The sequence below is a fragment of the Hemitrygon akajei genome, chromosome 27 (genome assembly GCF_048418815.1).
Source record: "Hemitrygon akajei chromosome 27, sHemAka1.3, whole genome shotgun sequence".
Classification (NCBI taxonomy): Eukaryota; Metazoa; Chordata; class Chondrichthyes; order Myliobatiformes; family Dasyatidae; genus Hemitrygon; species Hemitrygon akajei.
The window spans coordinates 19550647-19578124 of record NC_133150.1 but is presented as its reverse complement, the minus strand read 5'-3'; the positions used below and the strand labels follow the sequence as shown (position 1 = coordinate 19578124).

Here is a 27478-nt window from a genome sequence, read left to right as displayed (position 1 = left end):
ACATGCTTAAATACTAAATGTATTGTCCACCTCATCAGTGCCACTGGGAATACTCTTGTTTATCTTGCAGTAAAACGTCTTTATGTCACATTCCAAATTTCCCTCCTCTCTAATTTAATATTACTTCAGTAATATTGCATTTTAGATGCAATATACATTTTTCTTCAAAATTAAATTCTTCACTTGTGCTTGCACTTTCTTTGAATTAAAATATCGATAAATACAGCTCTCAAAATATGGTTCAGATCAAAAAATACCTTGTAGTATTTGACTGAGATGTAATTTTAACTCAACTGATCTAACCAGTACTTTAAAATTGAATTTTAATGGACCTTTAACAAGTCAAATGGCTAAAGACTATAAGTACTAACATCGCCATCTATACCATTTGGAATAAAGCTTTGTTTCCTCCTGATGTGTGGTATAATGCATTTTTCTATATCAAATTGAACCTTTCAATAATTTACCTATTTTTAGCTTTTGATCAAAGTCCTACTGAGGTTCCCAAGTGACTTCTCCAAAGTAGACCACAGTTTAAAACTGGGTTATATTAGAGCTTACTGATGCGATGTTGATGCACAACATCAGAGGTAAATAATCAGGAATTATTTAATAATAGAGTCAATAGCCAGAATCGGTAGATACTTAGGAACATGATTGTAAGAGAAACTAGACAATAACCTGTCAGAAACACACCTTAAAGCTGAATCAATGAGCTCAAATTTGGAACATTAATCCTCAGAACTTTCAGTTTATTGGGTGCTAAAATTGTCATAATGAAGACTGGACATTTTTTTTTAAGATAACTTTAGTTCCGACTGCCAGCTCATTTTCTGAGATCTCTAGGGGCAGTGTAGGGACTGAGGAAGAATGAGTCTGGTTTATCCACAATCAAACTCAAGCATTGTATTATCTCATCTCCTTTTATGAAGAACAATTACTTTCAAAGAGCTACCATCATAAGTTAGTGGGTTTGAAATGGGAAAGGTTGGGGGGGGAATGTAGAAGGATAATTACTAGCTCAGTAACCATTTCTATAAATCACTCAGATAATTTGCACACAGAATGAAAAGATTCAGCAGTATTTTATTTGCGTGTGAATGAAAACAAGTTTCACAAATTCCAAAGACGTGGTGTAAACATCGGAGAATATATTTTACAGTGCCTGCAGTTCCAGGAATGTAACAAACAGTACTGTCACTTAAATATAATACAGAATATCAATGTCTACAGGCCCATCAAAGTTCAATTTCAGGTCAACTGACAAAGCTTATTTTTATATTTACAGAGTTGCATACAGAATCTATTAACAGCAACGCAAGAACTGTGCTAGTCTCAATCACTTTATATTCTGTATATTTATGGGTTTTTCTTTCATCTAAAAGCACAAGGTTTGAACAGTCCAGGGTCTACTTGGAGGTAAATTCCAATGTTAATACTGGACTGAGGAAAGATAAACTTCAAAAAGTATCGTAACATTCAGCTAAACAGTGTAAAGAGTGTATTTATGACAATCTAGTATCCATGGAGACTATATAAAGTGCAGACTGCCATATATGATTATTTTAGTTCTTTTATTTTTTTCTCATTTCATATCCCAAACAATTATGCGTCAGCTAAAACCTAGACCTTGAATATGCCCAACATTTCACTTCCCTTGTATTTCCACAGAGCCAATACATTAACTGGTGATACTCTTCCTCTAGCACATTTTCTGCCGGAGATCAGAAGATCGGTTTTCCCCAACATCACAACACAGATTTGTTGGCCAGACCAGCTGACTCCTCTCAGTTGACCAACCACTCAGTTACCTTGTGACTTTACCCAAACCTCTCTTGTATATGAGATTCAGATGCAAAGTAAAAGCCAGAGATACACTCTGTCAGTCATTGAGCAAATATTCCAAATTTATCAATATAATCATTATTTCAGAAACAATATAAAAATATAAAATAAAGAACTACATATATTCCTGTATCTTGTAAACAGAATCCTATATATTTTACCTTGTGCTTTATAATCAGCCATGCTGCTAGTAAAAGGAATCCAAAAATTATTTGCACATGTATGCAGACCTCCATTTCTCAGAAATGGTTGCACCAACACTAATTGGAGAGGAGAATAAAATTGCTATTGTTGTAGTAATTACCAGACTCCAGGAATTTAAAGTGGAACCCTTTCAAAACGTGGTTAGCAATCATTTTTTCTAAAAATCAATTGTTTATTTAAAAAAACTGCAAAACAATAATTGAATTACTTTATTTGGTTAACAAATCATTTATCATGGTAATAACCTGATTTAATTCTTCCTACTGAGAAGAATAGTTTGACATATACTTACATGTTGCCTCTTTAATGGTGCAGCCATTCCTAAAACAAGCCGTATTAATTTTAGTGATTTTTGGAAACTACCATTCAAAATACTTTTTCCAAATACATTTTGGATACATTATGTCAGAGAAAAAAAATAGTAATAGTTGAATAGTCACCATTATAAATTTAATGACAGCTTTGCAGCTGTAAAATGGAATTGAGCATATTTGGCAGTTTATTACCAAGAAACAATGACATGTTAATTACCAAAATGGTTCAGCACCAATAAGTTGTTAAATATTAACACAAAAGACAGACTTTTGTGTGTGCACCATTTTCATAACTTGACTATTTCCCAGCAGATGATAAATCAGCTGCTTAAATCACACTGTGACAGAGCAGCACATTGGAGTATTTAAACTCCTCCTGAGAAAACAGATCTGTTCACATGAACAAGACCTTCTATACCGGAGATAATTAGTTACAAGATTTATATGGGATAAATTCATTCAAAAAATTCCACAGTTCACATTACTGGAAGTCAGTAAAATGGAAGCCACGTGCACTGTGAATAGTTATAGCAAAGCTATCTGCAAAGCTTAACTCGTGTTAAATTTGGTGATTATTAATAACATTTCAGTTTTACAAATATTTAGGAATAAAAATGATACTCATTAATCTATATCATTACATGCTCCAGAATATTTTGAACAAATGCACAATTAAGAACTATAAGCACCTCAGCCAAGTCAATCCTAAGCTATTATTTTTGTCTCTGTTGATTTCATCACAGAAATAATATGCTGCTTTTTTTAAAAAACTTTTTAAGAATATAAAAAAAGCAGTTTCTGGTGTAATGTCCTCACTGACTTGCAGCTCACACAGTGTGTAATTGACAGATGCACAGCATCAAAGGCAGTAAAATTCCTGTGTCACAGACAGGTGAATTCAAACATAAAACATGAGAAGCGCAGGAGATTTCTCTGACAGAAATTAAATACTGATTCCAAAACCTACAGTATACAAGTTATATTCGAAACTTACTTCACAATTTATATTCGAAACAATTTATATTTATACTTCACAAGTTATATTCGAAACTTACTTCACAATTTCTACAGACAACCTTTAGCAGACTGAACCGCTACCACCCTAGAATGAAACGGTCACATAAACACAGTACTGCACAACCTCTCACCACCCACCTCTTTCTCACCCATCTAACCACAGATGCAGTACATAATAATAATTAAAAAAAGATCAGGTTACTAAACAGATTATTCCTCATAAACTTCCCCTTATGAAGTTTGACTAGATTAGATGCAGCATTGCCCAATTATGATAGAGATGAAAAGGAATTTATTCCCTTGGAGGATCATGAATCTTTGGAATTCTCTACCCGGGAACTGAGGAAGCTGAATCACTGGACGTACTTAAAACCATGTCAGACAGTTGTTTGGTCTCTGATGCAGTCGAGGGTTCTGGGAAATAGGCTGGAAATCTCCAAGCTAAGATTAGTCAATATGCTATTGAATACATAGTGAGCAATCTCAATGGGCCACAAGGCCAATCCTGCACCTATTTTCCTCTATGTTTTATATTCTTCCATTACTGTAGAGGAGAATAATAACCAACTACTATTTTTCTACATAACCAATCAAACCTAGACATGCTTCTTTCTAATTTGAATACTTCCCATTTTGGGGTACAGTTATGTGGTACAATTAAAACATCCAAACAGTACCAAAGTTTGAAAATACATGTTTTCGCAAATTTGCACCTCTATCATTAGTGTCGAATGATGGATTATTTCCAAGTACTGAGACAGAGACTATACTTTGGTGAATTTGGACTTGGTCGGTGGGAATTGAGCAGGATTGCCACTCAGATATCCATAACATTTCGACACAGATGGAGGGTGTTAAAATAAAGTCATCACGGTTTCTTCAGTGGGACCAATACAACTTATTCATAATTATATAGAATAAATCTCAAATAACCGTCCTTATCTTTCAAGTTAAATGAAAAGCTGGCTGCCATTTTAACAGAACAAAGGACAATGCCTTGGTTCCTCTATCAGGTCTCCTTCCTGCATAACATGGTTTAATTAGGAAGTCAGACTCAAGGGTTAGGGATGGTGAGGATGTATACGTACATGTGCACGTGCATAAGGAATGCGAGCTCATTTACTTCTTTTTTGACAGTCTGAATTGGAATACACTAGTATTTTGTGCTTTAGCCAACAAGTATGATACCTGAATATTTAATAAGGTTTCTTGAAACAAATATTCAGGATGGGGAATATACAGTATATGCGTATTAAGGATTTCCTTGTGTAAAGCACTACAATTTATTTCCTCATGCCACCCCTACCATCCCAATCACACCATCTGCTCAAATAATAACCACCGAGTTTTTCTACTCAGGTACTGGGTCACACCAACTGAATATAGGCACAATGTAACTTTATAACTAAAAATTGCACAAGACATGGGAATACCCTGAGCCCCCACATGATTTGACTCCTTATGGTTCTACATCTTCCTTATTTTAAACAGGTAATTCCTGATGAACATTAATCTCTGATCTTCCACCTTCATTTTGATATTATGTGGATATTAATGCAAATAAGTTAACTAAGAAACTTTTGTTTTAGATGCTCTAGGTTTTGAAAAGGGCTGCTTAATTTTAGAACATTTAATCAAAGCTAAATTCTTTTAGTTTTAATGCAGATTTCTCAGTGACCTGATGACATTGGTGCTTTTGCAGAAATCACTCTCCAAGATTAAGACACATGGATTGTTTAGAAAGAAAAAAATTAATTGTGTCCAGTGATGTCACTTTCCAAAATAAAACTAAAGATAATTATTCAACTTTCAATTAAAGTAATATCAATAATGAACATTTTATATAATAAATCATTTAGTTCAATTATTTTAATTTGTTGTTTATTTCTACATTTTAGCAAGTATGTTGTCAATCCTGCTCACATCACAATTTTTGGATTTTTCTATTCATTGGGAATATCAGGTTCACTTATTGTTCCAAAAACTACATGATTGAAACTGCAGCACAATTTCCAACTTGTAGAAATAGCTAATTTGGGTGGGATCCTTTGCTATATCAAATATTCACTGTCCTTAGTGTAACTAGCCACACAATTTAATTCCATTAGGTAAAGACCATACCCACTTTATGCTCTCCTGGGGTTGACTTTCAGAAATCTAATCCATTATGGGTGGAAATGCAAAATTAAGATACGCAGAATGACAAAAAAATACAGTGGCGTTCCAGTTAATTGGGCAACCACTTATTTGGGACAACTCTTAAAGAGCAAAATCTAATTAAGAAAATAGCCAGGATTCCCTTCATTATTTGGGACACTACGTTGCTTAATTGTGTCAGGAGACTGCTGGCAAATGGTTTCTAACTAGTGGCAGATGTGTGCATTTGTACGGCGTTAGATTCTATGTCGTTCTTTGAATGAGCAGTTATTAAATAGCATAAGTTACACGTGTTTGTGTTCAAAATGCAGTGATTTCTGTCATTGATTAATAGTGAGAGATGAGCAGCAAGACAATTCAGAACTACTCTGCTCACAGCAGCTTCAAGCATCCAGGCTTGGAGATGTCAGAAACAGCTGGGAGTGAAAATGAAATTATTTCACGACTACAACAAGTTAGGAACTACAAAGGTTCCTTTGTAGGTATCAACAAACATCTCGAATGTTATAATGAAAATGAAGATTTGGAGGATGCAATCATTGATAGCATTGTATGAAGCAGTCCATTATCTTTACTAGGTTATGCACTGATTTTCTTCATTTACAGTCAATCAATATAAAGTGTTTACTGGATAAATTCCTCCATCGTTAACTACTAGGAACTAATAAAGTTTCCTAGTACTGTAGTATTATTGGTAGTGTTCTAATTTACTCTGTATTTCATTTAAATACATAATTTGCTACTCAGTTAAACAGTAGTTTGTCTTTTTTTTAAAATACGTTTTTAACAATTTCTATGAAATATTAGCTAATTGGGCCAGCCACTTAATTGGGCCAAGATGTACAGATCCTGAGGTGTCCTAATGAACCAGAATCCGCAGTACAACTAAAAGAAGGCAGCTTGTTAAATCAGAATGCACCTTTATAACTATCCTATCAAAAGAGATATTTTATGAGGAAAACTAGGAAGTTACAAAATAAATCCACCTATTACTTTTGCTGATTTGCCATTCCAATAACTTGTGTCGCACTTCTTTTCAACTCCTGGCAACCATTTTTGAAATATTTACTGGAGGAAAGGTAAAAACCCAAATTCAAAGCACATGCAGGTACTAAACACATTTAATCTCTACAGCAATGGCTGGTTTTAACACCACAGCTGAAGGCAGATCTGAAAGGAACCTTTGGCTCAGCTAGCTTGATCATCACTGTGTGAAGTAACAAAGAGTTTTATTGTTCTCTACCCACAACTGCAAAAATGGCAATGCCTTTCTCCTCTTTATTCATAAGAAAAATATTTAAGGATCATCACTCCCAGTCATTAAAAAAAAAGGATCCATTAGGCCATCCTTTTTTTTTTAAAATGACTGAGAGTGATGATCTTTAAATATGTTAAATTCCAAAATCCTAAGATAAACGTGGAACATTTTTCTCCAAATTTTGGCTCTTAAAGACAATTCTTCATTTCTTGGAAAACTTGAAATAAATATGAAAATATAGTTTTATGGTCCATGATAAATATGTTCAACACATGATAAAAGTAACAGGTTACCTATTCAGCACTAAGCAATTAGAATACCAATTCCAGCCATGCAGACTAAACTTTGAATGCGTGTAATGATGGAAATGGAAATTTTTTTTTTTTTTAAAAACACCTGTACAGTTTGGACTTGGTTAGAAAAGCGATTAGCCAGGGGGCTGGAGGTGAAAATGATTCGGTATCTGGCGACATTTTCTTTGAATTTGTTGTAAAATATTTAAGCAGATATTGGAATCGCACATCAGCAATCCTTAAAAACCAAGAATGAAGCATATTTGTTAAATTTCCCATCATGCATTTTAATATGATCAGAGGCTGCTTTAGATGCAAATTAATTTTAGAAATTTCCAAAGAGTGGGGTAAATCTAAGTGGAGATCTTCCAATTTGTAACAATTGAGAGTTAATTGCAGGAAATGTGTTGTCATAATCGTCATTTCCACCCCATCAATTATTGTTCTCCATGAACACATTTTGTTTTGCTGGGTTTTGTCAACATTTCCTGCCAGGGAGTCTATCACTTTGTTGTTTCAGAGTCCAGAAATGGGGCACCAATTTGTTGAAATTGTCCAGGATTGTAGATGGGGAATCTGCTCATAAATCCTGCTCTAGCACAGAATATACAACTCCACAGAGATTGTATGGCCGTAAGCAAAAGAAAGGATAAAGCTGAAGTAAACTGATATTTAATTAGGTTATTCAACTTTCTGCAATGTTTTAAATTTGGATCATTTATAAAGCTTGAGTGCCTTGACAGAGAGCAAAACCGGTGTGTGGCCTTGCAGTCTGCTGAACAGTTTCTCCAGGATTGGTGGGGGCTTGTTCTAGCTCAGCCATGTGACCAGGTTGCTGGCAACATGCAGTGACATGCCAACATAGTGTACGAAGTTCTCAAAACAAATTTTTTCCAGGCACATCCAAGGTTAAGTGCCAGGTACTTGGTGGTTAAGGGATGAGCGTACATGGCCCAAACAACAAAATCTGGACAATTCAGTGCCAAAATATACAGTAAAAACACACCCTTATTTTTAGAGCAACTATTGACAACACTGCCTCAAAAACTTTTGCAACCAATTGAATTGTGTGGGTGGGGGCAGGAAGAGTTGCAGGAAACATTTGTCAGGGCTCAAAACAACCAATCGTTCAAGTAGCAATGCAAATTTACCCAGTCTACAATTTGCAACAGTTTTATGCAAATTATATGTTTAATTTCATTTTCAGTTACAAACAGGAACATGATCAGCAGCCTCAAGTGACAGAGGAATTGTCCAATCCTGCCCATACTGCCTTTTTCACTACCTTTCAATTTACTGGGTTAGAATTTGCACCTGAAAAGCCTTTAACTCTGTAATGGTAGGACCAAAACAAACCAAAATCCCTGTTCTGTAAGTAGAATATATCTGGCAGGTAAATGGGATAAATAACATCATAAGGGGATGGGCATCACATTGGGCAACAGCTTGTTGAGCTTCGTCAACAGTTCTTACTGGATCCAATAATACTCAGTCGCTTGAATGGCTGGGAATTTCCAGATTTAATAAAAACAGCACCGCATCTGACAATACCTTCTATTGAGAGAATGCACAAAAAGAAATCGTTGAGCAAATCCAAAACCCAGTTGATTTTCTTTGGCACTCTAGACTTGTTGCTCGGGAGTGAAAAAGGAAGAGTAAACATATTTTGCTTTAGGGAGTTTAATTTTTATTTAGTTTTTCCAGTGACTGTGTTTTCATTAAGTCCATTTTATAATATTGCTTTAATGTTAGTAATTTTTAAATACATTTGAACAGAGGTATGTGTGGTGAACTACATATACCTGTCTGGACACGCCCCACTGCTGACTGCTCCTGCGGCTCCTCCCACAGACCCCAGTATAAAGGCGATTGGAGGCACTGCTCCCCCCTCAGTCGCCAGGATGTTGTGTGGTGGTCTCCTGCAGCTAATAAAAGACTATCTATGTGCAAATGAACTTGGGAGTCATGCAGGATTCCCTCAAGGTTAATTTGCAGGTTGAATCACCGGTGAGGAAGGCAAACGCAGTGTTTGCCTTTATTTTGAGAAGGCTAGAATATAAAAGCAAGGATGTAATATTGAGGCTTTATAAGACATTGGTGAGGCCTCACTTGGAGTATTGTGAGCAGTTTTGGGCTCCTTTTCAACAAAAGGATGTATTGACATTGGAAAGGTTTCAAAGGAGGTTCATGTGGTGAACTACATATACCTGTCTGGACACGCCCCTCTGCTGACTGCTCCTGCGGCTGCTCCCACAGACCCCTGTTTAAAGGCGGTTGGAGGCACTGCTCCCCCCCTCAGTCTCCAGGATATTGTGTGGTGGTCTCTTGCTGCTAATCGTGGTCTCTTGCAGCTAATAAAAGTCTATCGTTCGCCTCTTGTCTCCGAGAGTTATTGATGGTGCATCAGGTATTAAAAGACTTTAATTGACTTACGAATTTTTTAAAATGGCGTTTACGTTGCCGACTGAAAGACTAGTGGCACTTTGGGGGAAGTCATTACTGACACTTCACAGTTGGATTAGTGGGTATGGATGCTTGAAGTTTACCCTCTGCTTCCAGCCTAGCTCTGTGTAGGCATGAGGGAACCTCAACGGCAGTGGGCCTGATTCAGTTTGATCCTCTTGTTACACTGTGTACTTGCAAGTCAGATTTCCAGCATTTTGCCCTCAGAAGGGCATCTCTTGCACTGATCTTGCGCAAGGTGATGCCTAGCGTTGATGGTACATTTCCTATTGCAAATCCCATCTGAGGTAGGTGTTGAGTATTTATGGAAGATTAAGCTTTGACCAAGTCAGTGACAGATGGGACTACAGATCCTAAAGTGGGACATGGCATACCGTGACTATCTAGGGTGCACATTCAAAAGACAGAACAAGTTTTACAGGTTTGGCGACCTTTCCTTGTTCGAAGGATTCTTGGGCATCAGCAAGTCAATTAATCAGCTGCTTTCCTCATGCACAGAAACCGTGCAACACACGCCTCACTCCAGTTGCACGAGGCAATGCAATATTATCCGGACAACACATTTTATTTTTGCTTCCTGGACAAATTTAAAAACAAGTACCTTTTGTTTTCAATTCTTTTGGCTCATTGTTTAAAGAATGCCATCAATAGTTGAACTTATTAAAAGCAGATAAACTATTGTGTTTTTTTGGATATTAAATGACATTACGTGGCCTTCCCTCGACATTCCTTTCTGCTGATTGGCTTACCGTGAAATCCCTTTCCTAAGGCTCGTTTTTGTGTCGGGTGTGCTCCTGGTACAGGTTACCCAAATTCTCAAGAGGAAGCGAAACAGGACGCTTATTTCTTCCAGCAACTTCCACCAGCTTCACAAGAGCAGATCATTAACTGTCTTTCACAAGAAGAGACCAGTTTGTCTTACTACAAAAAAATAAACACAGGCACCTTGTATCAAGGTGAATGTACAGAGTTTACCCATGTTGGGGTTTATCCATCTCATCACAGGGAGCACCAGAAATTCTAAAATCTCAACATCCCCACGTCATGCAGTTCCCAGCAAAGCAGTTGAACTAAAAATGAGGGCGCACCAATATTTAGCAATGACCCTCCATTCAACACCATCACACCATAGTAATTTCTCGCACTAAATCACTTTATCTATCCTTATCCTCTCTGAATCAATCTATTTCTTATATAATGCAACCCAGGAGTTCAAAGTACCTGCAATGTATAACTGTCAACAGAAATACTAAATGAAAAAAAATAAATGGGTACCAAAACCTTTGGTAAATAAGAAACTGGAGAAGTGGCGTTGATTAATTTGTTCCAAGTAAAAACGTGTTGGTTAGTTTAAACTCATCATCCACAGGGTTTTGCATTTGCCTCAGTACTCAACATAAAACAGTTGAATATGTCCCCAGTATGAGGCTTTCAACCATTTATCTGAGTTGTGTACTCATTCACATCCTTGGAATGGTTACCACTTGTTTATAAGCGGAAAGGATATTCTAATAAATATTCCTTTAATCTAGTGGGCAAAGGAAGTTCTTGGATTGTCTTAGTACTTTTATTGATTATAATCCTACAAAGATGTTGCAGTGAAGGAGTTGCAACGTATAGAGGTTTGGTCAGTTTCAGATGAATGACTGTGTCTTTAGTCACTGGTGCAATTGACTGGCCGTGTGCAGTGTGAGCACTTCTAGACAGCGAGACATAATGCTGGACAAGATCAACTACATCTTCAAAATTCTTGAGCTTTGGTTTCGCCAAAACTACCGAATCGAAGCCAAACTTGCCCTCGTTGTACTCGATGCGAAGATGCGCAGGTCCTGAGCTTGTTTTGACAGACAATGTTAGGAGATATTCTGGGTTGGAGCTGTCCCGGACTAGAAACGTGCCTTCGGTGGTTTGATTCAGAATCTGCCGTGCTTCAACTGATGTGAGCGCTCCCCAATACCAGCCTGGATGGAGAAAGAACCGAGGGATAGCGTAAGTCAAAGCTTTCATTTTGTAGTATTTCATCAGAAGCTGGGAAATAAGCCAAATAGGATTCAACAATTCATTTATCACCTTCTCCTCATCAAGACCTTTACAAACACTAAAAGAAGTGATTACAGAAATAACCGTAGCAAGGATTCTCCGGAATCCAATCATTTCCATTTACCTCAGCTGAACTTACTCCTAGTGTTATAGTGGAGAAAATTCAGCTCTGAACTACTCCTGCAGCTTCTGCTCTTCAATTGTGGCTTCATTCTATTTAAAACAATTCTTTACTTTCTCCACAGGTATCATAACCCTCTTGCACATATTATGGGGAATAGTATCTCTATGTCTTAGCGTTCTGCAGCATAGAACCACAACAGCTATCCATGATGACATTGTTCCCAATCCCATAACCAAATCATACTTGGTTCTTCCAGAGTTTTCCAATAATATATTGACTGTTAGTAAATTGTGCTCAAGGTTGCTTCTCAGCTAAACTGAAAACCTCTTACTCAACAGAGTTATTACATTCTTTGATCAGCAGTGGAAAGGTTGAGTAGTTTCAAGTTCCTGGATTTCAACATCTCTGGAGACCCATCCTGGGCCCAACATATCAAAGCAATTATGAAGAGGGTACACAAGCAGTAATATTTCACCGCAGTTTGAACAGATTCAATATGTCACCGAGGACTCTAGCACATTACCATGGAGAGCATTCTAACTGAATGCATTACGGTCTGGTATGGGAGGGGCCACTACACAGTAAACTCAGCCAGCCCATCATGGGCACGAGCCTCCCCAGCATTGAGGACATCTTCGAAAGTTGATGCCTCAAAAAGGCAGCATCCATCGTTAAAGACCCCTCTACCCAGGTCGTGCTCTCTTCTTATTACTACCATCAGAGAGGAGGTACAAGAACCTGAAAACAAACAATGTTTTATGAACAGCCTCTCCCCCTCCACCGTCAGATTTCTGAATAGACAATGAACCCATGAACGCTACTTCAATATTCTTGCACTACGTATTTAATTTTTAAAATATATTTCTTATTATAATTTATAGCATTTTTATGTATTGCACTGTACTGCAACCACAAATTTCATGATGTGTCAGTGATAATAAACCTGATTGACTGATCCGATCCTCTGATCACCTCTCATTACCTCTACATTAAGTGTTATCTACCTAATGCTCACTGAATGACCTGTTCACATCCACCTGAAATGTCCTACGTTCCCCATCGCAGAGCCGTTTTTATTTTAAATGCAAAGCACAAATAGAGTCGCAATGGAAATTTTTACAAACCGATTTGCATGGTCTGTACTGCTGATCCAAGAACAACCACATGTAGAAAACATGCCAGAGCACTAAATTGGCTATAATGAAATTAAATATTTCCAATTAAGAATCTTTCTCCACTTACAATTACATAATTGTTTATATTAGTCTGATTCAAGTCTCACCAGAGAGCAACGCTCAGGATAGACACTCTGGAGAGACCCTTAATCACTGATGTAAAGCCCTGTAACACAAACAGAGCCTGCCTCCTATTAAAGCTTATTTTTATTCTTCACAGATGTTTTTAGATGTCTTAGATGTAGGAGGGGAAGGATACAGGTCAATTTAGAAGGATGAAGTAAAAGGGCTAGTTTGTATTGCTGGGGAGTGTGACAGGATAGGACTTGAATGCAGAAATATCAGAGTGAATCTGCATATGGAGTGAACACTGGAAACATGGGCTGCAATGACAAATTTTAAAAGCCTTTGTCTGAATGTTTGCAGCACTGATGCAAATATTGATGGCTTAAATAAAAAAAAATAGATATACACACTAGTTCAATAAAACACTGCTTCGTTATATTTTAAAATTAGAAAATGAGACAGTAAAATGTGAAAGTAGTTGTGGGGGCTGAATACTTTCTCAAGGCACTGCAAGTGCAACTTGACCAAAGCAAGTTGCTTCGGATTTAACGGAGGGGCAAGTAGTGTAGCTCTGTTAATAAGGGATGAAATCAGTACAGCAGTGAAAAAAAATCTCAGAAACTCAAGTTTGACTAGACACAGAAGTTCAAGGGAAGAGAGCTGCTCTAGCAGTTTATAGGCCCCCTAATATCAGCTACACTATAGGACAGTGTTTAAATCATGAAATAATAGAGACAACACACACAAAATGCCAGTGGAATAGAGATATGCAGGAAACGTACTATGATAACTGTGAGCAATTCATCCTCATGCAGACTGAACCAAGCAAGTTTGCAAAGATAACACTGAAGATGAAGCAGGACACTGCAGGCAAGTTAGTCTAATATCCGAAAGCCAAAATCCATTATTAAGTGTAGCAGGACCCGCAGAAAATCATTATGCCAACAAGCCGTGTCAACGTAGTGTTAAAGAAGGGAAGTAAAGTCTGACATATTTATCAGTTTTTAAAGACCTACTGATGAGTGGATCAAGAGAAACCATTAAACATGGTGCATTTTGATTTCTGGAAGCCTTGTGATAAAATACAGGGCACAAGGTACAAGTTTTTAAGCACTAGGGCAATAATTAGTGTGTATAGAGGTCAGGTTAATTAACCAAAAAAAGACAAGTGGAACTTATAATTCAAGCTGGAACCAGTAGTTGTATAATAGTGATCAGAGTTGGGGCTTCAAATATTTACGTCTGTTGGTGACAATTAGGAGTGAATGTATTAAAGTCAAATTTACTGAAAATACAAAGAATGCAGCTACACAAGTTGTTAGTTGGAGCGAGTAGGCAAACTTTTGACAGATGCAAGGTTATCCATCAATGGCAGAAAAACAGAATATTATTTAAATCCAGAGAGATTAAATAGAGGGAGACTACTGAATGTTGGTGCTCAGAGAAATCTGGGTGGCCTTGTATATGAAACACAGGAATCTAGCATGCAGGTGTGGCAAGTAACTTAGAAAGCAAATGGTTGATCTTTATTGCAAAAGATATGGAGGAGAAAAATGTAAATACAATTTCATTTCGTGGGATGATCTCTCAAATCTGCATACTGTTTTGGACTGCTCATTTCAGAAGTGGTATACTTTCACTGGGAGCAGAGCACAGAAAGTCCATTAGTCTGATCCTGGAAGGCAGCAAATGGCTTCCGGGTTGAACGGACTGGGATTACACCTATTGGAGTTCAGAACAGTGTGATGGTTTGAAAGGAGTTTGATACAAGAGAAAGTAAGAACATGTTTTCCTTCAAAGGAGAAGCAAGACCTGGGAAATTTTCAGATGAGCATGTCATCCATTTAAAATGGTGATAAGTAGTATTTAGTTTCCCTCGGGCAGATATATAAATATATTTGGAAATTTCCACCGCAGGATGCTGTAGAGCTAGAAATATTGAACCTGTTAAAGTCCTGAACTATAGAGGAGTCAAGATTATTCAGAACTGGCAATGGTTGAAGCCCATCATCAGTCAGGACCCTTTAGAACAAAGCTCTTGGAGCTTCCTCATGATCCTATGTCTTATATCGCGACAGCTTAATAGATCATCTTCCCCATTTTCATCACATTTTTAGTTTCCTGCAGTGGCAGTTTCTTGGAAGCTTTCTGTGAAAACAATTTACTGAAATAGTAAAAGCATCATGCACAAAAAAGAATATGGAAAACGCTCAGATTTAACAAGTATTTTTAAAGAATCTATTTGGCATTTCAAAAGTGTTCTTTTAAAAGAACGCATAAGATCTCTGTGCATTGCATGCATACTAAATCATAACTGTTGAAGGACTCTTGAATCTTGCTACAAAATCATGATTTAGGAATACACTTGTAAAATCCAAGAATCAGAAGCACAATTGTATTTAAGACCTTAGATGGAAAATAATGTGGTGTATAACAATCAATCTGAAGCAATGGCTTGTTTCTTCAAGAGAAGAGATACCAAACAGAGATATTCCCATTATCCTACCCAATCTTCTCCCGCACCTACTCTCTCCAACTTAAAACTATTTTCCCCTCTTGCCCAGTTCCAGCTGTGTCTTTGAGCTGAATCAATAACTCTTCCTCTTTTCACAGACGCTGCTAGCATTTTCTCTTTTTTTGTTAATTTCAGGCTTCTAGGATCTCCAAATTTTTAGTTTTCCTTTTATAACTGATTTTCATTAGGTTCTCTGGAAATATATGGATGTACATGAAGGGGGAACAAGAGGGGATGAAGAAATAGACCATCATGAGAAAGCTGCATAAAAAAGATCTCAATTCCACTACAATGTGAAAATGCATCCAGATACATTCAGTAACACACACAAAATGCTGGAGGAACTCGGCAGGCCAGGCAGCATCTATGGAAAAAAGTACAGTCAACGTTTCAGGCTGAAACCCTGAGTTCCTCCAGCATTTTGTGTGTGTGCAATCTGCGGATTTTCTCTTGTTTGTGATTTGACATATACACTCAGTGACGACTGTATAGGTACCGGAATGGAACTCACTTATGTTCTGCTATTGTAGCCCATCCACTTCAAGGTTTGACACATTCTGTATTCAGTGATGCTCTTCCGCACACTACTTTTGCAACGTGTGGTTGAGTTACTGTCACCTTCCTGTCAGTTTGAACCCGTCTGGCCATTCTCTCTAACTTCTCTCATTAACAAGCATTTTCACCCACAGAAGTGTCCTCACTAGATGCTTTCGTTTGGCTTGTTGCACCTTGCCCTACAAACTCTAGAGACTGCTGCCCCTGAAAATCCCAGGAGATCCACAGTTTCTGACATACTCAAACCACCTCATCTGGCACCAACAACCATTACATGGTCAAAGTCACTCAGATCACATTTTTTCCCCATTCTGATGTTTGGTCTGAAGAACAACAGGCCCTCTTGACCATGTCCACATGCTTTTTTGCATCGAGATGCTGCCACACGATTGGCAGACTGCATATTTGCATTAACAAGGAGGTGGACAGAGCTACCTAATAAAATGGCCACTGAAAAAGCTGGTTAGAAACACAGGGCATTTGTATCCATGTTACAAAGAGACGATTTAATTCAGAAACTCAAATCATCACTGAAGAGCTGATGTCTTTAGACTCCACACTCGGTAAAGTTATACAAAGTTTAAAAAATGCAATTATTGAATACAAGAATGACATTACACTGAAATATCTACAGTCATCTGGACAGCAACAGTAGTCACACACTACTGCAGCCTCATGGAGCACTTGAGCTGTTCATGCAAACAAAGTAAAATAAAATCATCCATTAAAAGAAGTCACACATACATAATCCCAATGGAATTTGTAACAAGCTATGCAATATTGGTGTGAACTTAATATACGAACAAAAATCCTGCCTCTAAAGTTCAATAATGATTGCACCTAGAGTGTTTACAATTTGAACCAAATTGTTTGGTCATCGGGTCCTCAATGCCTCTCTTCACTTTACAATCAGCTGTCCGGGCAGTATACTTTACCCATCTTCACCAACCTGAGTAGGTAGTGTGCTTTAACAGATGTTTTTTTTTTAATTTGTCTCAACTCCAGCCACACTGGTGGAAACCACAGTCAAATTTGCACACAACACCCACGAGGAAAATGTTGAGGTCACCAAAACTACCTCCAATATGAAAATTCACTGCCCTTGAAAAGCAACAAACAAAATTCCACACTAACATCAGTGGTTATCCTCAGTACATTTCACAAAGAACAGTGGCTGATTCTCTGCTCCATAATCAAGTGTTATTCAAACCAAATATAGTGCATCAACACTTATTTCAGTGGATGTCAGTACATCCCTGGAAACCTCCTGGTCTAATTGTACAGATCTAAGCCAAGTGGTGTATTTACTGATTTAGTCGATAGAGGTAATTGACTGGTATTTAAGATTGTTTGATATTGATAGCTTGAATAGCAATAGATCATAACCTCTTTTAAAAAAAAATGGCAACAACTGTTGACTGATGAATTTATTGGTTAACTTTGATACTAATGTCCAATGCTATGATGAATCACACATATCTCAATACTTTGGAGCACAACACACAGAATTAATTTATTAACAATGATTTCTGCATTTATATAAAATATGAAACTTGGCTTTTGCAGCAATTCTGATATCAAGAACATACTTCTGAATCTGATTATTATTCTTTTGGGGGAGAGCAGGGGGGCAGCAATTTTCTTGCATGGTGATTGTTAATCGTTCAAAGACTAGCTACAAGCAGCCCAGAACTTAATTTACATAGGGACATCATATACGTGGTTGCCACGAGTGCCAAATTATCCAGAACCTATTACTTAGAGTAACAAATCTATTTGTCAAAGATATCAGAACAAATATCCTCTCATTCCCAAAAGAGCAGATAAGCCAACCCATTGTATAATTGTGGAACGCTTGAGGAGTTCAGACGTCGTATTTACACAGAGTACTACATTATTTACAGATTTCACTAAAATGTTGCACAAAAATAAAAACTTCACTCCAGACCTATTGTAAAAGGCAATATTTTTTATTACCATCTTCCACTTTAGAGGCGGTTAGGGGAGACTGACTGACAGCCAGGCATTAGGCCTCAAGCCTGAGTTTTTTTAAATGGGGAAGAAAATAACAGCTGTACTGTAGAGTTGAAACCATAATTTCTACACTGGAAAAGTAACTAAGAATACAGCATTTAAAAACAAATCTTGTTTTCAATAGTGCAGTTTTGAAGTCATGGCATTAAATGAAGCAGACATTGTGCTGTTAAGGCCAATGGAACATCTGTTGATTGCTAACACAGAAAAATCATTTCTATTCTAATTTTTGTCAGAAGCTCATAGTTCCAAATGTTTTAAAACTTCTATTTCCCATGCTTTTAAAATAAAAATGCCACAATGCTCACCTTTAACTTTACCTCCTGCACAATCAAACTCTTGTTCGTTCAACCACACCTTAATCTAAACCCAACCCAGATAATGTCTCCTCCCTTTAAAACATAAACATGTGTAATGGCATACAGTCTAAAGCAGAGATACCAATGCTGACAATTCCCACCAATTAATACAGCATATTATTGAATGATTAATGTGATTATTCAATAAATAAATAAAAGAAATCTTCCATGAAGTGGTGCTTGCACAAGCAACAAGTTTTCTGGCTCAGCATTACCAATATTTTCTTGCCACTGTGTAAAAATAAATTTATTTCATTCCTTTGCTGTAAACTGAGCCTTTGTGAACTTCGGACTGCTTTTCCTAGAAGCAGCCTTGATGAAAAGGGAAAGCACTTAAAAAAATCCGGAATTAAGTACAATATAAACAGACCAGGAATTTTAGTAGCTTATAAGTTTTCGATTAACTGAGCTATCTAAGAACTTCATGTCCTATGTTAATAAAAACAAAGATTAAATAGATTTTCCCCTTTCTACAATCATTAAATATTTTGGAGTGAAGGACTTTCTAGAAATACTAAAGACCACAATGTAACTAGTTTGCTTACTAAACCTGATTTGGAGATTTTAACTAATGACAACATGCAATCTTTAACAATTAATCAACACAGATCCAGTCATGCATCAGAAACCACTAGGAGCCATAGGTTCAGGTTAACTTCCCTCAAAGAAATGCCATCACTACCACCAAATGACACACCATAAATTAATCTTATGTCAAGTTTAAAACCCAATTTGATCATATCTAAATTTTCCCTGGGGTGGGCATTTGCTTGCAGAAATAATCAGTATATGAAGCTCACTGATACTAGTGCACAAATAGCACAGCTAAAGGGTGAATGCACCAACATTACAAACTAAACACCAAGAAGGATAAATCATGTCAAATCACATCCTCTCAGACATGACAAGTTATAGTTAGTGGGAATCAATCTACTGTATTTGGCACTTAAGATTAATCATTACCTTTGCAGAGTATTGAAAGTTTGAATTGTTGGTGGTGCTATTAAAAACAATGATGACTTTAAACTTCTTTTCACTTCTGTCTCTATTCATTTCTTAGATTTGGCATGGAGATCTTACAGATTAAGCTTGGGCCGCATCCCCAGTCCTCAAGATGCAAACTTCATAGTCCTCCAGTCTGATTGTTTGAAGATATCCAACACTAGATTCCTCCATTCCCGGGACTACAAAAGCAGGAATTGGCTCTGTCAAGGAGTATTATCCTGTAAACAAGGGTAGGGCAAGGCATGCTCTGTCATGCAGTGCCACTTATTAGATATAAACCATTGCAAAATCCAAGGCCTCGTTTTCCAGACAAGCTCATGGAGCCCACAATTTCTTAGAAATTCCACGTTTTTCCACATTTGAGAAACTGGCTGAACTGTATGCCATTATGCATTTTTCTCGGAAAGTATCTGCCCAATTCTCAATTCCAGTTATTCCCTCAGTGATCCTTTTAAGTCCTGCCATACGTCAGTGGGATTGGAACATTTACTCAAGGATTGAGAGCATACAATCTTATGTACAGTATACACATTGCAAAACTCTCTGTTTACCATCACTGGGAAACAGGACAAGTGGCCTCTTGTGCGACAAATTTTAATGATCCAGAATTCATTAGCCAGCACACCTTTTGTACTTGTGACTTCTAAGTTTAGATCACTGAAGATAATTAGTAAAGATACCACCAGAAAAAAATAACTCCTTTGGAGCTCTCCCATGGTAATATTCATCAAGCTAACAGTAATCTCCATATCAACATCATTTGAGTTCTGTATGCCATGAATTAGGCATTATTTCTTAAATGTCCTCACTAAATTGCACTTCATCTCAAGTAGCAGACTTTTCATAGAATTTGGCTCACAGGCTTTAATCAAATCTTTGTACACAACATCCACTTGCCTGTCTTCACAAAGTTCAGCAAGAAAGGGAAGTACATTCCTAGAAATCTCTCCTTTTACTTTTGCCCACATTTGCATGATCTTTTCACTAAAAGAAAATGAAAATGTCACCCAAAATGGAAAGTCAGCCTTCGTGTGAACAGGTTCCTGGATATTTTTGCTGCAACTTCTGTTTTGAGTCCCTAAGCACTTCTCCAGCCTTCAGAGAATTCCAGGAGATTTCTGCTAGGGCTCCTGTAAGCTTTAGTTTATTTAATACTTCTGCTTAGGGTCTCAAATGACTATCCCTCTTCAAATCTTACTTAATTTACTTTTCTTTCTTCATACCCTTATTAAAAAAAACATATTTCCTGTCACTTTCAATTCAGAATGTTTCCCCACTATTTTCACATCCATGCTGTCAAGTCCTGAATCTGACTTTGAGAACTTTTGGACTTAAAAGTAATTGTTTGAAGGAAACAAATTAAGTCACTTATTTGGTGTTGGTTGCTTTACAAAAACAAAATTGCTCAACCAAACTTGATCACAGTTTGATTTTGATTAAACGTTTGATAAAAGCTTCAGGACTTTTATTTTGTTTTGTTCTCATGAAACAAAGGAGTAACTTATGCAGCCGTGTCAAAGAAGGGAAAACCAGAATATACTGAACTGTCAATTACTCCTTTTTTTAAAAAATGTTGCGGCTGTAGCAACATTTCTTTCCTAAAGAAATTAACAATGTTTATGCTGAGCGGGGGTTTACCGGACTGCGGGCACACTAGTACAGTGGTTGGCACAATGCTTTACAGTATCAGCAACCTGGGTTCAACTCCCGCCACTGCCTGTAAGGGGTTGGCATGTTCTCCCGGAGACTGCATTGGTTTGACCCGGTTTCATCCCACAGTCTAAAGACGCACCAGTTGGTAGGTTAGTTGGTCAAGGCAAATTGTCCCATGATTAGTCAGGCTTGGATTAAATCGGGGAATTGCGGGTTGGCGTGGCTGGCTGGCCGGAAGGGCTTATCTCAAAAAAATAAATAAAACTAAGCAGAAGGAAAGTGTCCTCAAAAAAAAAGATGCACACTGCTTAACTTCCAATTTAACCCAGTGTAAAATTGCCCATATATTTTAGCTTTGAGTCTCCATTTAGAATACGTGCAGTGCCCCACTTACTTTTTAAAAATGTAATTATTTATTGAAGTAAATAGCATAAATTGTTTGACATCATTGTGTGTTTAAGCCTTACTGTTTATTTACTTCAATTTGACGATGACGCTAGGACAGTTAAAACATGCACCAAAACTCAATGATTTTTTTTTTTGAAAAGTCTACCGTTTTTACACACCCTCAAAACGTGGGTGTACACAACTCCACTGACTGGTCAAAGTGGGGTCTGAATGTTTGCAGCTGAAAATCAAATGCAAAATTGTTTAATTCAAAATTAAAATTAATTTCAGAAAAAAAGAAAATGAAAGAAAATTATTTCCTAATTAGCAGTTTCGTTCTCACATGGGAGATTTGTAACGCAACCTAATAATGTAAGCGTGTATTTTAAGAATCTTACTCCAGAGCCCCGAGCAGGAAATATTTTAAACCTCCTATCTGCAACTGTTTCAAAATTTCCGAAGTTTTAAGGACCCAATCGAAACAGGGATTTAGTGTTTTTTTTAAAGAATTCGACGTTATTATACATTAGAACTCAATGATCTGCGACATTCACATTATGCTAAAAATACATCTGTAATAAAATATATTACTTTATAAAACAAATGCTGGATGTCCAAGGAAATTGAGTATTTACATTGGTGGAAGTTGTTAATTTCATGTAAATTAAAATACAACAAAGGAACGAAGCAATGGTAGAACAAAAGGGGCCACAACAGTGCCGGACATTTTTAAAAAGCCCCGTTCATATATCCACCGCAGCCGTTACTATATTCATGATAAAGGTACCTGTGAGCTCCAAGTGCCTCATGGCGTAGGAGATACGGAACAGGTCAGAATGTCCTTCCCGGAGGTCAAGCGGGTCTTGCGGCCAGTCGCTGGGGTGCAGCGGAGTTACTGCCTTCTCCTGACAAATCATAGATGTGATGAATTCAAATGACCGTTAATCCCACTTCGATCACGGGCCAGAAAGAGCGTGTGTTTGTCGCCGTGGATCTGGACAAGAAGCAAGGTGCACAATAGTAAAACTGGAGCGAACTCTTTATATTATTTCAAGTTCTAAAGCACAAACATGGAAAAGCCCCCAATATCTCAATTGCCCGCGGAAATTGCTCAAAACTAATACGGATGTTGTCCATTTATCTTCGGTGGAACTCGGGTCCATTTTCCCATCACGTTGAAAAACAGCCAGCGTTAATTTATACCACCAAGATCGCTAAATGCTTTCAAGTAAAAATCAATGGCCCCGGCATAAAGATTTGCAATTACACAAAGGCACGAACGATTTCATTAAATATTGACTTGCTGCTCTAGTTGCCCGGTCAAAATGATACTCCGAGTATATTCGTTTCGTCTAATTAATAAAAAGTCATTTGCATGTTTTCTCCGAATGCGGGCGAGAAAGGATTAAACGAACTCGTTTCCGTGTATCACGACTCTGAAACACTGTATGCGCGCGTACATACATCTATATATACATGAATATAGATATATACACCTTCGGTTGAAACCGAGCGTTTGGTCGTTTGTAACCCGGTTCAGCGGTTTGCAAATACGACGCCGAGCCTGGGAACAAGCCTGTTTCCCTCGTTTAACTCCACTAATAACAGCCAGTCACTAATTGGATACATTCGGCCTAATTCAGCTTTTTCCCTCCTGCCAGGCAGAGTCCAAGCACCACAGACGGCAAAGAGAGAGAGAAAAAACCGAAAATGGACCACCTTTTGTTCGTTTCTGGTTCTTGGAATGAGTTAACCCTTTAAGCTAGAGCGTTCGTTTCCCCCGGCCAGCTCCATCGCCAGTGATGCGCGGCCACACACTGAACTTCACCCACAATCCACAGTACCCACGGGCTCTTTCTGAATGATTTCAATCTACATTTCCCCCCCCAGTGATTAGCGAGAGGAAGGTAAGGATTATAAAGCATACTTTCCAGTCATGGAGAAAATGTCGTTGTTTTTTAAAATCCCCAGCAATGAAAACAAAAGAAGAATTTTAAAGCGAGTGGTCATGTGAATATAGAAGGTTGTGCACGGCGACAAGACGCTAAGAAACTGAACTCGAACTGGGCAAATTTAGCCTCAGATTACCCTCCTCCCTCCCCCTTCCTTTTTCTCCACAAACGATCAATGCTGAATGCATTAAATCAAAGACACGCCTATGGGCGCCAACGCCTCCCGCTTCCCGTTTAACTCTCCCCCCCCCCCCCATCCCCCGCCCTGATACGAGATCGCTTGCAAACAACTAATTGTTAGATAGAGCGACATTGATCAATGTGTGTAAAATAAAAGATGGACTGGAGGGATGCTGCGTATTAATCTTGCTTTTTTTTTGTTTCTCGCAGCTAGTTACGAATGCAAACATTTGTAAGCTGCAATTTTTTTCCCAGCAGGAAGTCTTGTTTCTCGACTCGAAAGGTCACGGTTGCCAAGATTTGGGGTTGATATTTCAGGCAGAAGCGCACGCGCCGCTTTCCAGGAACTTTCCAAGAATTCGCGTCACCTGCTCTTGTTGCTATTTAGCCGTCGACCAATCAGCAGCGGGCTTGCCCCCGCCTGCTATTGTTGCGTCACGGTGCACTGCCGCCCCGCGGGAGAAACTGAGCCCGGCGGGGGTTGAGGCTGCACGCTGTTGATGGGGGCAAAAGTTACCGGCTCAGCGAGTCGAGGGTTATAGTTGTTAGAATGGTGACCGTGACGCCTGAAAATAATTCAAACAGAGCTGATGGGGAGTGACTCATTACAATGCTCGAATGTGTGATTGCTTTAAAAATAACAAGCTGTGTTTTGAGGGAACTGTATCCCCAAACGTTTCGCTCGCTTGTTCTTGAGATTCAAACTACAAGCGTACTTAAAATGGTAATGGAATTAGGCATCCAGAAGCATCTGCGATTATCATCTATTATGTTGTTTATGGGACTCTCGTTTTGTTTTTAAAACGTTACGTAGGTGAAGCTCGTCGCTCTCTTTAAGTGTGGGAGATAGAAGGAAGGAAAGTGCAGGCCAATTAGCCTGACTTAAGTGGTTCCGAGAGGTTGTTATAGACGCGGGTGGTAATGCGGACAGACATCCACTACCAATTAACAGGTTTCCAATGGCGTCCGCCTCAAATAGTCTCTGACAATCAAGTCCAGCTCCTGGCCTTCGCGGCTGGTTTAGCTATCACGCCCGGCGGAACAGTTTGTACTGACCGGGCGAGGGGAGGGTAACTGGCGCCTTAAAACCAGTCGCTTCGGGCAGATATATCTCTTCCGACATGGCTGGCAGCTCATCTAGGAGAAAGAAAACTGACCTCAAACCTCTGCTGCCTTGCGGCTCGTAGGAAAGGCTTTGGGAATAAACCCAGATATAAAAATCCGGACAACATACACAAAACGTGGGGGGGGGGGGGGGGGGGGGGGGGGGGGACTCAGTAGGATTTCCAGCAGCTGCGGATTTTCTCTTGTTTGTTTAAAAAATCCGGAGCTGGAGTCCCTAAAGGCAGCCCTACATTGACTTCAATGCTGACTGGCAACTTGTGTGGTGCTGCTGCTGGGGCAAACTGTATCGGTCCTTTGGGTTCATCAGATGCGCGGAGACGGGGAGCTTGCTACATGGGCAACAGCTTGCTTTCCATACGGTATTGCACAGGCTTGCGTATCTAGACAGCTAGGTCGCAATGTCCACGGCGGACCCTGACAGAGGCCGCACTTCACCTCAGTGGCTGGGAAGATGTTGCAGTCCGTCAGGAAGAATGAGATTCTGGGTACACGGAGGAGCACCGTGGTTTCCTTACGGGGGAAATGTTGCCTGATAGCATCTGTTGGAAGGCCTTTGAACAAGGTGCCGCATATGAAGCTGCTTAAGATAAGAATCCGTGGGTGGAAGATCGGCTGACTGACAGGAGGCCAAGTGTCGGGATGAAGGAGGCTTATTCTGGCTGGCTGCCGGGGATTAGTGGGGTCGGTGCTGGGGCCGCTTCTTTTCAGGTTGAATGTCAATGATTTGGATGAAGGAATTGATGGCTTTGTGGCCGAGTTTGCAGACGATACAAAGATAGGTGGAGGGGCAGGTAGTGTCTGAAGAAGGGCTTGGACAGATGGGCAGAATGAGCAAAGAAGTGGCAGGTGGAAGGTAGTGCAGGAAAGTGCATGATCATACACTTTGGACGAAGGAATAAAGGCACAAACTATTTTCTAAACGAGGAGAAAATTCAGAAATCAGATGTAGAAAGAGATTTGGGAGTCCTGGTGCAGGTTGAGTCGGTGGTAGAGAAAACACACGCAATGATAGCCTTCATTTCGCGAGGGCTGGAATATAAGAGCAAGGATGTGATGCTGAGGTTTTATAAGACATTCGTCGTACAGCACCTGGAGTATTGTAAACAAGGGAAGATGCGCTGACATTGGAGAGGGTCACGAGAATTGTTCCGGGAATCAAAGGGTTAATTCATGCCGCCCATGTGATGACTCCGGGCCTGAACTCCGCTGGAGTTTAGAAGAATGAGGGGGAGATCTCACTGAAACAGATCGAATATTGAAAGACCTACATAGAGTGGATGTGGAGAGGATGTTTCCTTTAATGGAAAAGTCTAGGACCGGAGGGCACAGAATAGAGGGACGTCCATTTAGCTTAGAGATGAGGAAGAATTTTTTCTTTGACCAGAGGGCGGTGATTCTGTGGAATTCATCGCTACAGACGGCTGTGATGGCCAAGTTATTGAGTATATTTAAAACAGAGGCTGTCGGGTTCTTCATTAATAAGGGCGTCAAAGGTTACGGAGAGAAGGGCGAGGCAAACTCGTTGGACCGAACTCCTAATTTTACTCGCATGCTCTATGGTTTTATCAAATACGCCTGCATTTCCTACCTAAACTCTATAAGAATAACAGGCCATTGAAGATCCTGAAGCAAAATAAGGCAGGCGAGGTTCTTGCCAGAACAATAGGGAAAGTAACTCGAACATTATCACATCGTAAATCCTGGAAGGAGGCAAGACTTGGAAAATAGAACGTGCTCCAGAAGAGTTGGTGTAGACTAGAAGAGGCCGGTGTTAGTTAAAACAGGGTTCAGGGGAAGATGCAATTTTGGGCGAAAGCGACACATTTGCTTTTGACATAGACTTAAAAACCAACGTTGAATTTTGGTGGTAGAAGTAGCTATCAGATAATGTTTGTAGTTCTACGTCGCGTAATTTTGTGCATTTATTTATTTTCAGCATTCAATTTTATCACCTCCATCTAGATCACGAAACAATTTTAAAAGTGGTTACAACCCGATTTGGGTAAATTAACTATTAGAATACCCAAGATGTGTCTGATTCACTAGATGATGATCTCAAAGTGTATCTGCCGGTTTTGTAGACAGTACTTACATTTCCGATACAAGATAAACCTTTTGATTCCGCAGAAGAAAATCGACTTTTTTTTTCTGACGTGAATTCATAATTTACATGGCAGTTGATGAACACAGGAGTGTGTCTCTCGTGGAAAAGAAAAAAAAACGGGCGAAAAAGAGAAAAAAATAATTCTGATAGCGTAACACTGACCAAAATGATGATATCCACGAAAGGAAATGTATAACTGTATTTAAAAGGGCCGCGACGAAAACTGGGAAAAGATAGATCTCTGCGATAGACAGTGTTGCATCTTGATGTAAATCGTACGGAACAGCAGAAAAGGAAATTCCTAGCCAGTGACAAAGGGTGCATCATTAGGAGGAAACTGATAACAGACACGTGGGTCAGTGCACCATAGAGGAAAAAACGAAGCCAATCATAACAAAAGAAGACGAGGAGCAAATGAGACCGAATGCAAACAGTGTTGGAAAGTTTTGCATTGTTTGAGGCCTCTGTTTACTAACTTCGAGATAACAAGCTAGTGAATCATACATATTGTGGCAATTGTGATTTATTTTCTCTGGTCGGGTTTAAAAAAAGTGCTTCGTGATCCAGACGGATGTGATTTAATTAAATGCTGAAAATAAATGCACACAATTATACTACATAGAAATAGAAGTATTAAATTTTTGTAGCTGATT

General features: G+C 38.7%; 1 protein-coding gene and 1 long non-coding RNA gene across 7 annotated transcripts in view; one reads left to right on the top strand and one right to left on the bottom strand.

The window, feature by feature from the left end:
• Positions 1-1066: 1066 nt before the first annotated feature.
• On the bottom strand, positions 1067-27074 carry LOC140717157 (suppressor of cytokine signaling 2-like). 6 transcript variants are annotated; one of them, XM_073030437.1, is made up of 3 exons: positions 26814-27074; positions 22252-22458; positions 1067-11512 (listed from the first exon to the last, which is right to left on the bottom strand). In XM_073030437.1, exons 2-3 carry the CDS (start codon positions 22379-22381, stop codon positions 11040-11042), a joined length of 603 nt encoding a protein of 200 aa, XP_072886538.1. In that variant the 5' UTR covers positions 22382-22458; positions 26814-27074; the 3' UTR covers positions 1067-11039. The 6 variants fall into 6 exon arrangements, with proteins under 6 accessions (XP_072886538.1, XP_072886536.1, XP_072886540.1 ...); XM_073030435.1 differs by lacking the exon at positions 26814-27074 and adding an exon at positions 23392-23551; XM_073030439.1 differs by lacking the exon at positions 26814-27074 and adding an exon at positions 23184-23301.
• Positions 22386-27478, top strand: part of LOC140717160 (uncharacterized) — a 32407-nt gene continuing 27314 nt past the window's right edge. Inside the window, exons 1-2 of the long non-coding RNA XR_012096468.1 lie at positions 22386-22474; positions 23126-23371. This is a non-coding gene — a long non-coding RNA (uncharacterized lncRNA). The remainder of the gene's footprint in view (positions 22475-23125; positions 23372-27478) is intronic.

What these genes read in the sequence shown, in the direction of transcription:
- LOC140717157 (XM_073030437.1), bottom strand. Translation starts at nt 22,381, where the DNA reads ATGATTTGTCAGGAGAAGGCAGTAACTCCGCTGCACCCCAGCGACTGG. An exon ending in GAGGCACTTGGAGCTCACAG is followed by an intron (nt 11,513 to 22,251) that starts GTACCTTTATCA and finishes TTCTCCATCCAG; the next exon opens with GCTGGTATTGGGGAGCGCTC.